Genomic DNA, 17,344 nt, shown 5'->3' on the forward strand with positions numbered 1-17,344 from the left:
GCAACTTTTTCTTCTTCTTGATTTGTATTTGCAGTTTGCATGGACTGCAAAGTTTGCAGGGAAGCAAACATTTTCATAATGGAGACATTCAGAGAACGAGAGGGACATGAACCTCAGATACAAATAAAATGAGATCAAATATAATTTTCAGTTTTAATAACTACTAATAATTTAATAAATACTTTTTACATTTACATAAAAATAAAAAATATCTGTTAATTATTGTCACAAAAGTAACCTTACCAATATTCTATCTTTTTTTATATTTAAAAATGTTGCCTATGGTATTATCTGATGCATGGAGTTATGGCGCCACCAGGAGGCCAAACGACTGAAGAAACGACTTGCCAGGAATGTCTTGCCTGTAAAAAAAATGCTGCCTTGTCACTTCAACGTTTTGGGATTTTTTTTTCCAATATATTTTTATTCTATGCAAAAAGAATTTTTTTTTTTGACATCTTAAAAAACCGATGTTGAGTGCATCAGAATGCTGGGATCATCATCGCAACAAAAATATCTAAAAGTCCCCAAACAATTATGAGGATTCAAGAAAAAACACCACTTTGCACCAATCTTCTGCTGCACAGGGATCAATTTAATTTGGCACCAGTTCACAAATGTAAGGCACTTTACAACACAAAAGGTCCAGTTTAAATCCAGGTACAAAGAGTTCAACCTCATCACAACATGAAAACCATTCCAATATGGTGGAAACCGGTTTTTATTAGGGACCAAAAACGCATGTGAATATTTGAGAGATCCTCTAAAAACATGCTTACTTGTCTATTCTGATAGTTCAAAGGCAAAATATACCATAAAATGCATCACAAATTAAGAAATTAATTAATTGAGGTGTGTTGAACCAAGTTCCTCAAAGCCTGGAACTGAGGACTGGTACACAATCTTATCTCTCAAGTTTTGGCAGCTTAGTCATCAGTATGGATTTTTATATGATGTGTGAATGTATTTTTCCACTTGAATGTCGCCTTACAAACGGAGCAGCTGTAAGGTCTCTCTCCTGTGTGACTTCTCATATGACATGTTAGACTCACACAGTGGGCAAAGTTCTTCCCACAGACCGAGCAGCTGTAAGGCTTTTCTCCAGTGTGAGTTTTCACATGTGCCAATAAGACATTTTTCCTTTTGAAAGCTGCTGTACAGAGAGAACAGCTGTAAGGTTTTTCTTCAGAGTGACACTTCATATGAACAGTTAAATACGACCTGAAACTGAAGCTTCGGCCGCAAACGGAGCAACTGAATGGCTTCTCCCCAGTGTGGATTCTTGTGTGTTCAATTAATGCATTTTTACTTTTAAGAGCTGTACCACATAGAGAACATCTGAATGGTCTTTCCCCTGTGTGGACCTTTGAATGTTTTTGCAAGTTTCCTTTTGAAGAAAAGGTTTTGTTGCAGATGGAGCAGCTGAAAGGATTTTCTCCGGTGTGTATTCTGTGGTGTCCTAACCAACCTTGCCTGCTTCTGAATGTTTTTCCGCAGTCAGGACAGATGTGTAACTTTTTACTTTTGCCACATTTTCTATCACCAATAGGAACGCCGTCATTATCTACAGAGTCTAAACTTGACTGAGCTTCCCTTTCCTCCCAGTTTCCATCACTGACGTCCGTCTCTGAAGAACAATTTGAAATTTTGTCATCATCTGAGTCTCTGTTCCCCTCAGTCTGACTGGGAAGAAGTTCTGATAGCGGAGGCATCTCTTTGTCATCTTCATTCTTCACATGAACAGGATTGAAAGTTAACTCTGTGATCTCATTCTCCTCCTCTTCCTCTTTAATCTGAGGAGGCTTCTGGTCCTCCTGGTCTTCTCTGGGACTGCAGTCGTCCTCCTCAACAACCAGCTCCTCTTTGACCACCAACACTTGCTGGACATCTGCAGGAAACGCAAACAAAATATATTAGTTTTTGTATGAAATGAAAACTGTGTTTATTGTCAAAATGTGACAATAAATGAGACTAAAAACAAAATTAACATTGTGATCTCATTCTCAAATAAAAACTACAGCTGTTAAAATTCCACAGCAAACGACAAACATTTACTGAAGACTTTGTAGCCACATGTTCCACTGCAGAAAAATACAACTGAATTTGGGAAAAAAAATAAAACTGATTTTATAGGAAAAAGGTGTAATGTGGCAGTTTGTTTCTTTATCATCTAGCATTCTGTTACTTTTAAACCATAAAAAATAAACATGGGGTGTGAAAAAAGGCCTTAAACTAAAATGCTGAAGTAAAATATGTTTACTTCTGTTTTAATACTGCCTTTTCTGTTTGTTTACATAAAGAGCGAAATGGGTGCTAGTCAATTTGTTCCTTTGTTGGACATTTTTAAGGCCTAAAATTAAGATCAATTATTTTAAGAGCACTGCTCAGCAATCTTAACAGGGTAATTATGTTTTAAGCGGATACTTGGCCAGCTACAATCATTATGTTTGTTAAATTAACTTCAACAAATCAAGCAGAGAATATTAGCTTGTGGTATTTGTTTTATCTAAAAAGAACCAAACAACAAAAATTACAATATTCTGTAAAATATTGCTAAATCTAGCATGCATTTGTGCTATAGCTTGTTTGTGCTTGTGCATAAAATAAATTAAGAACAAATCATGTAAAAAGTCAAAAGAAAAAAAAATTGCATAATTGTCAGGATTCATTTCATTTTAGAAACGATAGAAACAATTCTTGCTTTTGTTTTAAATAAAAGCAGATTATGCATTATCTCAATTTCTTTAAAATAATAATGCTATAATGCTATCAATGAATAAGAACTTATAATGTGTTGTAATACCATAAGTATAATACTCAAACTGATCACTGTCTAGAAAAATTGTTAAGCATTTTATTTAAATTTGGTATGTAAATAAATCAGTAATTGTTGGACAATGTTCACAAACTTGTTCGCCCTAGGTTTTCCGGTATTGTTTTCACTTGAATTTAACTAACGTTAGTTTGTTTGAATGTGTAAAATTATCATTGGAAAAAAAGGTATAGTTCCAGAAATGTTACAGTTATGGAAAGACGTAAACATAATCACCATAAAGCTGAGAGTCGGTCTGCTCACCATCTGGTGGCTCCTCCATCGTCCTTTCCTTTCTCCAGCACTCTGGACTTCCTATGTTTTCATACAATCACAGAAGAATATTTTATCTCCTTAAAGTCCATCAGAAACAATTTATTCTCTCTCAAAGTGTCTCTGACTCGCTGTGCTGCTGTCCAGCTAACGGGCTAAGCTAACACCGCTACTTCTAGAAGGAAATTTAGCTAAAAATAATTTAAGAAAACACGAAAAACAAGAGATTAATGATGACCTTTAATAGAATCTATTACACTCGTAGGACACTTTCAACGACGTAACGTCATTCACCGAAGGGAAAAAGGAAACTAAACTTGCCCGCGTTGCTTCTGTTGACAGTCGGAGGTCACTTCCGGTCGTTAGTTACCGGGTCGGATTGGCCTTCATAATAAAAGCTCGAAATAAATCTCAACATTACTGAGGAAGTCGTGGCTTATTTGGAAAGATCAGAAGACAAAGTGATGGTAAATGGTGAACAGGTTGAAATCATTGACTGACAAACATATTTGTCACGTTTTACAATATTTGAAATTTTAAAGAAAGTCCAAGAAGGTTTGTGTTCAAACTTTTTCTTTTAAAACAAGCAAAGTTCTTTGGACATTTTCTATTAAGGCCACTTGGCTAATGCTTTAACAAATTATTACTTCTGTAGATGATAAAAACTTATGAAAAAACTTAACCAAGCAAGTTGGATAAGGAATAGACATTGTTTATAATTCAGTGTCATTATAAATAAGTAAATAAAGTCAAATCTGAAAATGGCAGGAAGTAAGAAACTAATTTTAATCATAATAGCTGTCGTTTAGAAAGTGATTAAAATTCTTATGCTAGCTTTCATTTGCATGTACCAACAATCACTGGGAAAACTGCATATTCTATGCTAAACTAAAACACGAAAACATCTCACTCTGTAAGCGACAAAGACCTGGTTCACCATTCACCTTCACATTCATTAAAAATCTGGAAAAAGTTTCAACATTTAGCTTCCCTGTGATAAATCAAACAAAGATTTAGATACATCACAATCAGAATCAACTATATTCAACAACACAAATCAAGAACTGACTTTGGCTTCGCTGTGCTCTCAATAAAGACATTTAAAATATTAATATAAAACACTGATTATGTTTAACATGAAGTTGATCAACTTCTGGAATTTGTAACATTAATCTTGGTGCTCTGGAACAAAGGTGTCTTGATGAAACATCAATTTTAAATCACGTCAAGTTTATTTGTAGATTACATTTCAGCAACAAGGCTGTACAAAGACTTCACATGATAATTTCTGGGGGAAATTCCCCTAAGGTATATGGAAATAACATTTCAAGTATTTTGATGTATTAAACCTGAAAACAACATAACTAGTCCATTCTCACAGACTTCATTATTGAGCTGCATGGATTTTTGAGTGTTTCAAAAATGTTTTCTTCCATTTGAAAGTGGCCTTACAGACAGAACAGCTGTAAGGTTTCTCTCCTGTGTGACTTCTCATGTGAACAGTTAAATATGATTTGGAACTGAGATTCTGGCCACAGACCCGACAACTGCAAGGCTTTTTTCCCGTGTGGATTTTTACGTGTTCTGACAACGTTCTCTTTTTCTTAAAAGCAGCGTCACAGACAGAACATTTGAAAGGTCTGTTCTCTAAGTGGATCTTAGCGTGTTCTTTCAAGGTTCTCTTGGAAGGAAAGTTCCTTTGACAGATGGCACAGCTGAATGGTTTTTCTTTTGTATGAGATCTCATATGTCGGATTTCACTTTCTTTCCACTTGAACATTTTTCCACATACTGTGCAACTGTAAGCCTTCTCCCCAGTATGGGTTTTTACATGTGCCAATAAAGTATTTTTCCTCTTGAAACTAGCAGCACAAAGAGAACAGCTGTAAGGTTTTTCTTCAGAGTGACACTTCATGTGAACTTTTAGATACGAGCTGAAACCAAAGCTTCGGCCACAGACAGAACAATGAAATGGCTTCTCCCCAGTGTGGATTCTTGTGTGTTCAATTAGTGAGTTTTTCCTTTTAAGAGCCACGCCACAGATAGAACATTTGAATGGTCTTTCCCCTGTGTGGACCTTTGAATGTTTTTGCAAGTTTCCTTTTGAAGAAAAGGTTTTGTTGCAGATGGAGCAGCTGAAAGGATTTTCTCCGGTGTGAATTCTGTGGTGTCCTAACCAACCTTGCCTGCTTCTGAATGTTTTTCCGCAGTCGGGACAGATGTGTAACTTTTTACTTTTGCCACATTTTCTATCACCAACAGGAATGGCGTAATTTTTGACAGAGTCTAAACTTGACTGAGCTTCACTTTCCTCCCAGTTTCCATCACTGACGTCCGTCTCTGAAGAACAATTTGAAATTTTGTCATCATCTGATTCCACAGAGTCTCTGTTCCCCTCAGTCTGACTGGGAAGAAGCTCTGACAGCTGAGGTATCTCTTCATCGTCTTCATTCTTCACATGAAGAGGACTGAAAGTTAACTCTGTGATCTCATTCTCTTCTTCTTCCTCTTTAATCTGAGGAGGCTTCTGGTCCTCCTGGTCTGCTCTGGGACTCCAGTCATCCTCCTCAACAACCATCTCCTCTTTGACCACCAACACTTGCTGGATATCTGCTAGAAGCGCAAACAAAAACAAGTTATATTATGTTCATTATCAAACTTTGACAGTAAAAACTACAAATCATTATACTAAACTGTTTGGGAAAAATATGACCACCGCACTGCACCAAGAGAAATACATGCTACAAGCACAATTATCAAAAGTCTTATCAATGTTCACGTAGCTTTTTAAAACACATTTGGCATAACTCATTCATATACAAGGAAAGAACAAATCATGTTAAGAGATATAATTACCATAACTTTTAGGATTCCTATATTCCGCAAGCAGTAGAAAATAAAACCAGTCGTTACATTGTGATCTTAACTTATTCGAGAAACTGTAGTGAGCGTGTTCTGTTAAAAGTTATTATACAACTTGAGTTTCAAAATGATTCCTGACTAGAAAAATTGTGAAACATTTTGCTTGAACTTGGTTAATGTAAATAGTGAGTGAGTGACGATGCTCGGTAACTTCTTTGCTATATTGTTTTTTTCTCGTTCGCTTACATATCTTAGATTTAATAAGTGTTAGTTTGAAGGTGTGAAATAATTATTGTAAACAAAGGTATAGTTCCTAAAATGATATAGTTATGGAAAGATGTGAACATAATCACCATAAAGCTGAGAGTCGGTCTGCACACCATCTGGTGGCTCCTCCATCGTCCTTTCCTTTCTCCAGCACTTTGGACTTCCTATGTTTTCATACAATCGGAGAAAAATATTTTCTCTCCTTAAAGTCCGTCAGAAACGGTTTATTTTCTCTCAAAGTGTCTCTGACTCGCTGTGCTGCTGACGGGCTAAGCTAACACTCGGACCCGGTGCTACTTGCGGGAGAAAATTCAGCTAAAACCATTTAAACCAAACACTAAAAACATAATCGAAGCTATTAATAAAAACTTTAATAGAAAAGCTATCATACTAGATTAACGAAGTGACTTAACATACCGAACGGAAGAGAAAGGAAACTAAACTTGCTCGCGTTAGTTTCCGGGTCGAATGGACTTTCAGAATAAACGGTCGAGTATATACTAATGTTCCTGGACATGTATCATCGTTATACGCTTTGCGTTGTTATATTGACAAAAATACCCGCACCACCATATTTGCTGGCAGAGGCCTGAACAAATGGAAATAAATTTGTATTTTTATTGTTATTTTTATTTGCTATAAAAAAAACAAGAGAGTAGTAGACTTATAGTCGCTATACAGTTGACATTGCACACTATGGGCCCAGGGGATTCTGTTTTTAATTCTGTTCCATCAATAATAATTAACGTTGTAGGGAAATTAGCTATGAAGTCTTTTGGTATGTTGTCTATTATAGTTTGTCTGTGGGGCCAGATAGAAACAGTGCATAGCTTAAGATATATAATGTCAATCCAAGTGTTAAATGCTACACCAGCTAACTGTTATGAAATGCCGAAGTGCGTTGTTGGATCGGATAAACCAAAGTTTTGTCTCAGTCTGCACATATTCTGAAAAAGCCCATTTTCTGCTGACATTTCTCTAATATCATTTCTGTTTCCATCATAACTCAAAGACTCCCTACTTAGCAAGAGAAATGTAAATAGTGACAAGAAACGCACTAATGTAAGTCCTGTATAATATACACACAGATTTTTTCTACCATTCTTCTCAGTTTCAGCAACAGTATCAATACCAAATTGTTTTCGTTTCTGTTCTTGCCGTACGGCCGTCTTCTCTTTCTGTAGGTTTGTTTCTAAATGTTCCACTTTTGCTTGTAAGCGGATGATTTCTGATTTTGCCATTTCCAACTCTGCAGTCAGTGCCAGCATATCCAGCGGCGAAATCCCTGAAAATAAAACAAATATATAAATATATATGATAATGCTCTTGTCTCTTTTGTTTCAGACAAGGAAGGCAGATATGACAGCAGTCATGCAACAGTGTGGCAATACCAGTGTCACAAATAACCCACTAGTGGATCTTCAAGAAAGATATAAAGTGTTGAAAGACATTAATATTTGTAAAGATCCTGTGGAACTTGAAGCTCAAACCAGAGATCAGATTAAATGTTTTGAGTGGTCTGAGGCAAGGAAAAAAAAGGTCATGGTCAGAAAAGCAAAGGTCACAGACAAGTTTTTAGAGATAATTTTTGACGCTAACTCGGTTTTAGCCCCTTCACTGGATTACAGGCGAAGAATTGAGCCCTTAGGGAAATCTAAATATTTACAGATTCATCAGAACCGGCACTAGCACTAGTGTGGCTTCGTGGTCAGTAATCGCTTTCCCTTCTTACTTGCTTCACCCGACAGCAAAGTATGTGATGGTGGCCAGTCAGATATAACAGAAATAAAAATTCCATATGCCGCTCAAAATTCCACCATTGTGGATGCCTGCATGCTACCTAATTTTTGCTTAGAAATGCAACCCAGTGGCTCTGCTCAGCTGAAGAAGACACACATGTACTATGCTCAGGTTCAAGATCAACTTATGATCACAAGATGTGATTTTTGTGATTTTATTGTTTTCATCCACAAGTATCTATATGTAGAAAGAGTGTGGCCAGACACACCGTTTATGTCATCCATGTTAGAAGTTTTCGCTGCTTTCTATTGAGATCATTATGTGCCTTATTTGCAAAACATGTAGGCAATCAAAATTGAAGGAACCGGTTATGCTCACTTACACTGTTCATCTGTTTGCACCTCTATCCCTTTGTCTGCGTCATTGCTCACCGCAGCATCGTAAGTATCCCTGTAAATAATTCAGAACATACACTGTGATCTAGATGGTATCCCTATAAATAATTGAAATAAAAGTGATTCTGTTTCTTTTCGTGCATCATGTGATGTAAGATGAAATTGATACTAGATGTTCATAAGTTTGTGGAAAATGTGAATTGCAACAAATTATAAATAATAAAATAACTTTAAATAAGAACTCTGTTAAAGGTGTGTATGTAATTGTGTACTTACAAGTTCTCTGCTCCAATCCTGTCTTGTCTACTCGCTCTTTCTGATGCTCTTTTTCGGGCAGGCCTTGCTTTGTGCACTCCTTCTGCTTGTGTGGGATAAGGATGGGACGCTGTTGGCCCATCCCCGCCGACAAAATGCTAATAAATAAATTGTAATATATTTTTAATGCAATACATATTTATCCTACATAGTGAAACAGTTGTTGAAAAAATATTCCACTCAATTGAATCTAAATGTTCCATTTATCAGACAACAAAATGCACAACACTACTGAAGCTGGAAAGCAGAGTTTCAAATGGATAAACAATCACTCAAAATATCCCCATTCATTCAACAGGAAGAAAGCAAATCAATAATACTTACACCAGCACACACTCCTTTGTTCTTGTTGATCCTACTCAGGTTGAGCTGCTCATGCGGTCGTGCACAAGCTCTGATCCAAGCAAGACAATCTGCTTCTGATTTTGGAAATCTGTGAATTTTACCACCACAAATACGATCACGATACCTGACGTCACCAGTACAGATACCCCACTGGCAATGAAGAACCATTCCGTTTCGATTGTTGCTGCGAAAACTTTCTGCCGGTCTGCAAGTCCACAATGCAGTCTGGCTACATTAGCTTGTGTTTGTGAGACGGCCACGCACGTGGGAGCCGCGCTACTACGTAGAGCGGGCATCAGCCAATGAAACGCGGCCCCTGTGGTAAGGTTAGCATCTCTGTTAGCATCTACCCCATAACTCCAACAGTTATGGAGTAAATGCTATGCTACAGTTACTCCATAACTACTGCAGCATAGCATCTGCTGTAAACTAGGGGGAAATCTACTTGTGACGTCACCAAAGTGACTTCTATCTGTGTTTTAACAAACACGAACAACTGCATGTGGTCACATTTACATAAAACATGAGCTCAACGAAGAACAAGGAAACTACCTCGTCTCAGGCAGCCTAGCGCTAACCGAGAGCACTGACGTCATAACAATGCGCTCTTTTAAAGTGACAGTACAGGTCTCAGAAAACTCTTTAAACATAACCAAAAATGAGGATGATATAGTCTTAATCAGAATTTGGTGAAATTTTAAACATTCTAATAATAACTAGAAGCATATTTTCTCAAGTTGTTACACAAATCACAGCATACAGAGGAATTCATGTTTTATTTTAGAGTATTAATAGACAAAGTGATAGTAAACAGATTGAAATCATTGATTGATGAACATATTTAGGTGTCACTTTTAACAACTTGGAAAGGAAGCCAAAAAAAATTCTGTATCCAAACGTTTTTCTTTTCTTCTCAAAAAGCAAAGTTCTTTGGAGATATTCTGTCAAGATCACTTTGCTAGCTCTCTGACACATGTTGCCTCTGTACATCATAAAAACTTATTTGAAAAACTTAACCAAGCAAGTTATTGGTCTATTCCTACAATGTTGTTAAAAAACAAGTCAATAAGCTCAAACCTGAAAATGGCAGGAAATAAGAAACTCATAAGATGATCGATTTGAATAAGAAGGTCCAGTGTGCCTGCAGATGAGATACTTGTAAACACATTGTGAAAAGAGATTAAAACTCTCATACTGCTTCTATCCTGATCCCAACATGAACACTAAAATTCTGAAGGATTTTATTGTTGAGTTGAATGGACCACTGAGTGTTTTACAAAGGTTTTTTTTTCCATTTAAAAGTGACAAGGGTATACAGAAAACGAATGGATGCTTTTATTTCCAAGCACTCAAACCACTGGGAAAACGGCCTTTTCTGAACTAAACCAAAACATGAAACATAAAAAACATGAATGGCTCAGTCCACACAGGAAGACATATAAACATCAGTCAATATTTTTCTTCATATTTATTGTCAAATCTGGAAGTTTTACAATATTTAACTTCTCTGTGATAAACCGAGCAAATATTAATTACATTATAATAATAATCAGCTTTATTCAACAATTTTGCAAACACCAATAAAGAACTGACTTTGGCTCCGCTTTGATCTCAAAGACATTAAAAATATTAATATAAAATATTGGTCACTCATTTAAATCTGTATAACATGTTTGGGGTTGTCGTTTTGCTAAAACACCAATTTTAAAACAAGTCAAGTTTTTTTAAATAGGACGTTTCAGCAACAAGTCGGTTCAAAGTGCTTCACATGATCTTTTTTTTGTTTTAGAGAGAAATTTCCTCTAAGGTATATGGAAATAACACTTCTTCAAGTATTTTAATGTATTCAAGCTGCTGCCAATATGAACACTAACGTTCTGAAGAATTTCATTATGAACCTGAATGGACCCTTGAGTGTCTTACAAAGGTTTTTTTCCATTTGAAAGTGGCCTTGCAAACAGAACAGCTGTAAGGTTTCTCTCCTGTGTGACTTCTCATGTGAACAGTTAGGTATGACTTGGAACTGAGGCTTTGGCCGCAGATCCGGCAGCTGCAAGGCTTTTCTCCCGCGTGAATTCTTGTGTGTTCTGACAACGTTCTCTTTTTTTTAAAAGCGGCGTCACAGACAGAACATTTGAAGGGTCTGTTCTCTGAGTGGATTTTAGTGTGTTCTTTCAAGGATCTCCTGGATGTGAAGTTCCTGTGACAGACGGAGCAGCTGAAAGGTTTATCTTTCAAATGACATCTCATATGTCGGGTTTCACTTTCTTTCCTTTTGAACTTTTGTCCGCAGATGGAGCAGCTGAAAGGTTTGTCCTCGCTGTGACACGTCATGTGCCGATTTATACTCTCCTTCCTGCTGAACGCTTGCAGACAAACAGAGCAGCTGAAAGGTTTCTCGTCACTGTGACACCTGATGTGGTAAGTTAAAGTTTCTTTCTTTCTAAATGTCTGACTACAAACAGTGCAACTGAACGGTTTTTCTCCACTGTGTGTCCTCAGGTGTTGCACTAACACATGTTTCCATGTAAAACAGGCGTTGCAGATGGAGCAGCTGAAAGGTTTCTCTCCAGTGTGAACTCTGTTGTGTCTCAACAAATCCGACTTTTGGTTAAATGTTTTCCCACATTCACTGCAACCATGGAGCTGCTTGCCTTTCTCACTTACAGGAAATGTATGGTTCCCAAAAGAGTGTGAATGAGATGGAGTTTCACCGCTCTCCTCCCAGTTTCCATCGCTGACGTCTGTCTCAGAAGAATCTACATGACCTGATTCTGAGCCTCTGTTCTCAGGTTGGCAGTGAAACTCAGGTTTCTCTTCATCATCTTCACTCTTCACAGGATTGAATATAAACTCTGTAATCTCATTCTCCTCCTGTTCCTCTTTGATCTCTGAGTGTTTCTGGTCAAGGTTATGACTCCAGTTCTCCTCCTCAGCAGGAATCTCCTCTTTTAAAACCAACACCTTCTGCACGTCTGCAGGAAACAGAAACACAGGCAAGTTACAGGAATCTCACAAATAAAACAAAAATACAAAGGAAGACAATTGATCAAATCCAGAATATAACAAGCTTTACAGCAATAACAATAAACGCAACAAGGAGATGAATCATCGAAGTTTTGAGGACATAAGAGCTCCAGAGACAAAGGAAACTTAATTAAATAAGTTGGTCGGTTGACGCCAGCATGATATCAAAAGGAGTATTGTAACTAAAAGGTTCAAAAGCTGCCTAGTTTAAAAGCTTCCAGTCATCTCAGGCTCCTGCAAAGGAAACCAAAAATGTATAGAAACTGAATGTTTTTTTTCCATGAAGCTTTACCATCTGATTAAAGACCCAGACTCATCCAGTTTTCTTTAACTACCAGAAATGACCTCAAGCTGCCATTCATGATGAAAAAGACAATACATATTAATAAGAACTAACAGATGTAAACTTTTTATTAGGATCAAGCGAGTAGTTTCTGTTGTTGTTTTTATAGTTAAAAGGGTAAATACTATTCTGAACATTAAATAAAAGGAATTTGTATTATCATTAATAATTTTACCTAAAATTGGTTATACATTTGGTTTAAACTTATGAAAAGCTTAAAGGGTGAGGATGTATTTTGTTTATTTTGTGGTAATTTTGCATTTCTTATTTCATCACTTGCAAAGGAAAATGTTGTTTTGGTTTTGTTGTTGTTTTTTGTGACTTTTATAAATTAAAGTAAGGGTCCTGCAGCCTTTACAATACAAAGAGCCATTTTTACTCTCAGCCCAGCGAAATAAAATACGTTTAGAGCCAAAAATATCACACAGACTTTTAAAAAAAAGACTGACTTTAATTTTTGTTATGAATATATTCTATTGTAAATTTGTTATTTCAAAAATCCACAATTTTATTTATATTTTTAATCTAAAGAAAAACTTTTGCAGTAAGAGGAATGATATATTTTCTGTGATGTTATTTATGGAAAATTATATATTAAAAGGAAGAAAAAAGAAAAAGAAAAATTTTCAGCCTGGGCAGAAAATGGATCTAAAAATATTGTCGCTTAAAGTTGTGTCAACACAGTGACACTATTTTTAAGTGTCATTCTGTAGTGAAAATTAAATTATTACATGAAAAAAGGAAATACTGCAAGAACTTGCATATTTTAGTATATCTATATATATTTTTTAAAAGATACATATATATAAATATATCTTTTCAATCGTAGCCTTGGTTAAAGAGATCCTGCTGTGACTCAGACAGTCACTGTTTATAAAACCACTTTCAGCTTAATTAAAACAAGCATCATTATTTTGTCCACTCCTGTCTTGTGTTTTTGCAGGTTAGTTTCTGAATGCTAAACATCTGCAGAATTTAAGAGCTAAATCACCATCCAACTGAGAGTCCATCCGCTGCCTGTGTGTCGGTTCCTCCATCTGTTAGTTTCTCCAACGCTTTGAACATCTGAGGTTTTCACTCAACTCCATCAGAAACACTCAGTCTGATGCTAGCGAACAAGCTAAGCTAACACTCTGAGCTTCTGCTGCTTTCGGGAGAAAATTTAGCAAAAATTGTCAAAGATAATTAAAGCCATTGTGACTTTAGACGTGTGTGTAAGTGACGGAGTAAAACAACGTTAACCAGGATATTTCCCCTGCACTGTCAGGAGGAAACTAAACGTTGTTCTGTTAGCTTCTGCTGCTAGGAGACAAACACTTCCGGCATCAGTGGGCTTCAAAATAAAAGTTCAAAATTAATAGTACTTCAACGACAGAGTTAAGGTTTTTCTCCAGACAGGCTCTCCAAATGACCAACACCAGTGTGTCCAAGAAACAAAATATATTTTAGTTTTTAGATTTAATAAGTTTTCTTTAATGAAAAAAATATTTTCTTATATAGAAAATCCATTCATAACAAATATTTCTAACACTATTTGTATCATTCTTTTTTAAAATGTTATTCATATGTTGCACCGAGGAAAAACTGTTAAAACTAGCATTTTAAAATTACTTTTACATTTTTAAAATATTGCTAATTTTTTTAGTATTTAGTACTTAAAGCTACCAGCTAATTAATGGACTGGCTCCAAGGTTGGACACAAACCACACAAAACTATAAAATGGAAATGGTTTTGAAATAAGGTATATATCTAAAAAACAAACAAGAGATGTGAGAAAACAATCGCACACAAAAGTATTTTTTTATGAAATTATCAAAACTGTTTAAATCAATTACTGATTTAAAAGAATAAAAATAACAGGCTAATGTAGCACAGATTTAGGATAAATGTAATTAATCTAAATGTAATTCTTTAGAATGAATAAAAATAATCATCTTCCAACAGATCAACTGTTTCTTTCATTTAGAGATGATCCTGGAGTGCAGAGATTCTGTCTTCAAAGGCAGCAGCCATAACTACAAACATCGAAAAATGTTCAAATGTTGTGGATGAATGTGAAGGAAGCCTAATTATACTTAGTATGAACATGTAAAAATCCCATGGAAATCACCCAACATTTCACATCCCAATCAAGAGTAAGGCACAACTACAAACTTATGAAGACGTGATCCATCCGCCTAAACTGTGAGGCCAGGCAGGATGAGCTTTAATCTGAAACACAACCGAGAGCCAACAGAGACTTTCTACAGGAGATGAAGTCGTTTTCACAAACCTGTTAAAGTCATCCTGCTGATAATAATTTGATCAAAGTATATTTTCTTTTCACAACCAATACAATATAACTTCATATTATTATGAGTTTATTCCCATACCAATACAATGTAATTCTGGTGTTGTTCTTTTGTTATTTCAAATTAAAAAAAAAAAATCTTAGCATGGCCTTCCTACTCCTTCATACTGCAGAAACTCTCTGTTAGAGGCCATTATGAGAAATTTTAATTCACATGATTCATCTCTAGCTTGGAAGCCAACATCATCTCAGCTTGCTGCGTAAGCTTAGACATCGTTTCTGGTGCGTTTTGGACCAGGACAGCTGGGTAAACTTCTTGTTGCAGCCCTTGCAGCTGTACGGTTTTTCTCTGGTGTGAACCCTCATGTGCAGCTTCAAGCCGTCCTTCCTTTTGAAGGTGGCCTTGCACACGGAGCAGCTGAACGGTCTCTCCTCTGAGTGGATTCTCATGTGCTGGATTAAGGCATTCTTCCTGATGAAAGCCACCGCGCAAATGGGACAGCTAAAAGCTCTCTCACTGTCATGAAATCTCATGTGCCGAGCCAAGCGAACAGCTTTGTCGAAGCTTTGGCCGCACAACTTGCAGGTAGTCTTGCTGTGAAGTTTTGCGTGGTTCACAAAATCCTGTTTTCTCCTGAAGCTTTCCTGACAGACAGAGCAGCTGAACGGCTTCTCCCCGGTATGAATTCTTATGTGCTCCACTAAAGTTTGCTTTAGCTGAAAGCGGGCCTCACACACAGAACACTTGTAAGGTTTTTCTCCTGTGTGACGCCTCATGTGCCGATTCAGGCTCTCCTTGACGCTGAAGTTTTGTCTGCAGACAGAGCAGCTGAACGGTTTCTCTCCGCTGTGGGTTCTTAAGTGTCGCTTCAAACTGTCTTTTCTTCTGAAAGTTATCAGACAATAAGGGCAGCTGTGTGGTTTCTGTCCACTGTGGATTTTTGAGTGCACCACCAGAGTTCTTTCACTTGAAAAAGGTGCCTTGCAGACAGAGCAGCTGAAAGGTTTCTCTCCACTATGAGTCCTTGTGTGCTCAGCTAATTCACGCTTGCACACAAAAGAACAGTCACAGATAGAGCAGCTGTAAGGTTTTCTTCCAGTGTGTCTCCTCATGTGCTGAGTTAACCACCCCTTCCTCCTGAAGTTCTGGCCACAGATGGAGCAGCTGAAAGGCTTGTCGTCACTGTGAGTTTCCAAATGTTTTATTAAGGCGTGTTTTAATATAAAAGCCTGTCGGCAAGAAGAGCAGCTGAAAGGTTTTTCTCCTGTGTGGATTCTCTGGTGTCTTAATAAATAAATCTGGTGGCTGAACTTTCCGCCACATTCTGCGCAGGTGTGTAATTCACCATTTGCTGATTGACCATCCACTTCATTACTTCTAACAGAGTTTGTATCCAATAAGTTGCTGCTTTCCTCCCAGTTTCCATCACTGACGTCGGTTTCAGAGGAATCTGGAGTGTTGTCTTTATTGTCTGATTCTACGCACTGATCTGGTTCTGGTCCAACAGAAGCTCTGTCCTCTTCGGTCTTGCAGTGAGGAAGCTCTGAGAGCTGGGGTTTCCCTTCATCATCCTCATGCTTCAAGTGAACAGGACTGAACGTTAACGCTGTAATATCATTCTCCTCCTGTTCCTCTTTAATCTGTGGAGGTTTCTGCTTCTCCTGGTCTGGTTTGAGACTCCACTTCTTCTCCTCAGCAACTACTTCCTTTTTGACCTGGTGGATGCCTGCAGGAAATATTAAAAGTGTCATGATTTACCGAATGATTTATTTATGATGACAGTCATAAATATTCATGAGGACTTACTCATGTTAATGACAGGCGTTATTACATGTTTATGACGGTGTCATGACAGTCTTATTCACAACCCGCCAAATAATGTGTTACCCTAACATTTTTGGTTTAGATTGCAAAATCCTAAATGTATTGTGTGAAAGGACTTTATAACTATTTAGGGACGATGAGTGGATACAAATGGGTTCACTTACTGGGAAATATATAAGAAAATGTAAAGGTAAACTTACCCAATACAATGTCATTCATAAACATTACTTTGCACCTGTTTGACTGCATAGAATTGGCCTGGTTTTAAAGATGACCCACTATTTGCTGCCCCTGAAGTCGATATCAGACATTAAAAGAGAAAAAATAAAGAGAAAAAAACAGAGACTTCACCAGAAAGTCGGGGAGATTGACCAGATTTTCTTCCAGTCGGTCCTTCCTCTGCTGTTTCTGGCTGCTCGGTGTCTAAGTTCATCCTCCTCTGGAGCTCAGACATCTTCAAACAATCAGGGGAACTTCTCCATAAACTCCATCATGAACGCAGCCTGATCACTGGTAAAGCGTCGCTGTGACAACGTCCCGTCCTGTCGCTCAGTATGCTAAGCTAACATTAGCTTAGCTGCTGCCAAAAAATAATGAAAATACCTTTAAAATAATGAAGGGCCTACTTTTAGACACATTACCTGGTCAAACCAACTTCCTCTAAATGGGATATACGTGGACAAACTGAGTACAGAAGTAGCTGCTGATAACGACGGAGTCACTTCCGCTATTCTTTGTTTTGGCTAGTGCCCCTTCAAAATAAGAGCTCAGATTTAGATGCAGTACGACTGAAGATATTCTCGTAATTTTGGTTGGTTTTAGTTTGTGCTAAAGAATGATCAGTGGTTA

The 17,344-nt window shown here is 37.1% G+C and overlaps 3 protein-coding genes across 8 annotated transcripts; all 3 read right to left on the bottom strand.

The window, feature by feature from the left end:
• Positions 1–703: 703 nt before the first annotated feature.
• On the bottom strand, positions 704–9,354 carry LOC129353260 (zinc finger protein 260-like). Of its 6 annotated transcripts, none has more exons than XR_008604996.1 (8): positions 8,989–9,354; positions 8,626–8,762; positions 8,337–8,404; positions 7,347–7,499; positions 6,301–6,378; positions 3,324–5,695; positions 3,050–3,127; positions 704–1,888 (listed from the first exon to the last, which is right to left on the bottom strand). XR_008604996.1 is itself a non-coding variant. In XM_055022531.1 (6 exons), exons 1-6 carry the CDS (start codon positions 9,175–9,177, stop codon positions 927–929), a joined length of 1,560 nt encoding a protein of 519 aa, XP_054878506.1. In that variant the 5' UTR covers positions 9,178–9,354; the 3' UTR covers positions 704–926. The 6 variants fall into 6 exon arrangements, 2 of the variants coding, with proteins under 2 accessions (XP_054878506.1, XP_054878504.1); XR_008604995.1 differs by having other exon boundaries at positions 3,077–3,127; positions 3,324–5,698; XR_008604994.1 differs by having other exon boundaries at positions 3,324–5,698.
• An 879-nt stretch (positions 9,355–10,233) lies between these two features.
• On the bottom strand, positions 10,234–13,673 carry LOC129353263 (gastrula zinc finger protein XlCGF8.2DB-like). Its single transcript, XM_055022534.1, has 2 exons — positions 13,371–13,673; positions 10,234–11,984 (listed from the first exon to the last, which is right to left on the bottom strand). Exons 1-2 carry the CDS (start codon positions 13,414–13,416, stop codon positions 10,900–10,902), a joined length of 1,131 nt encoding a protein of 376 aa, XP_054878509.1. The 5' UTR covers positions 13,417–13,673; the 3' UTR covers positions 10,234–10,899.
• Positions 13,674–14,245: 572 nt separating this feature from the next.
• Positions 14,246–17,216, bottom strand: LOC129353261 (gastrula zinc finger protein XlCGF57.1-like). The gene is made up of 2 exons (XM_055022532.1): positions 16,847–17,216; positions 14,246–16,397 (listed from the first exon to the last, which is right to left on the bottom strand). The coding sequence occupies exons 1-2, from the start codon at positions 16,947–16,949 to the stop codon at positions 14,914–14,916; spliced, it is 1,587 nt and encodes a 528-aa protein (XP_054878507.1). The 5' UTR covers positions 16,950–17,216; the 3' UTR covers positions 14,246–14,913.
• Positions 17,217–17,344: the final 128 nt, after the last annotated feature.

Source organism: Poeciliopsis prolifica, unplaced genomic scaffold, assembly GCF_027474105.1.
Source record: "Poeciliopsis prolifica strain line A6 unplaced genomic scaffold, Auburn_PproV2 SCAFFOLD087, whole genome shotgun sequence".
Lineage (NCBI taxonomy): Eukaryota > Metazoa > Chordata > Actinopteri > Cyprinodontiformes > Poeciliidae > Poeciliopsis > Poeciliopsis prolifica.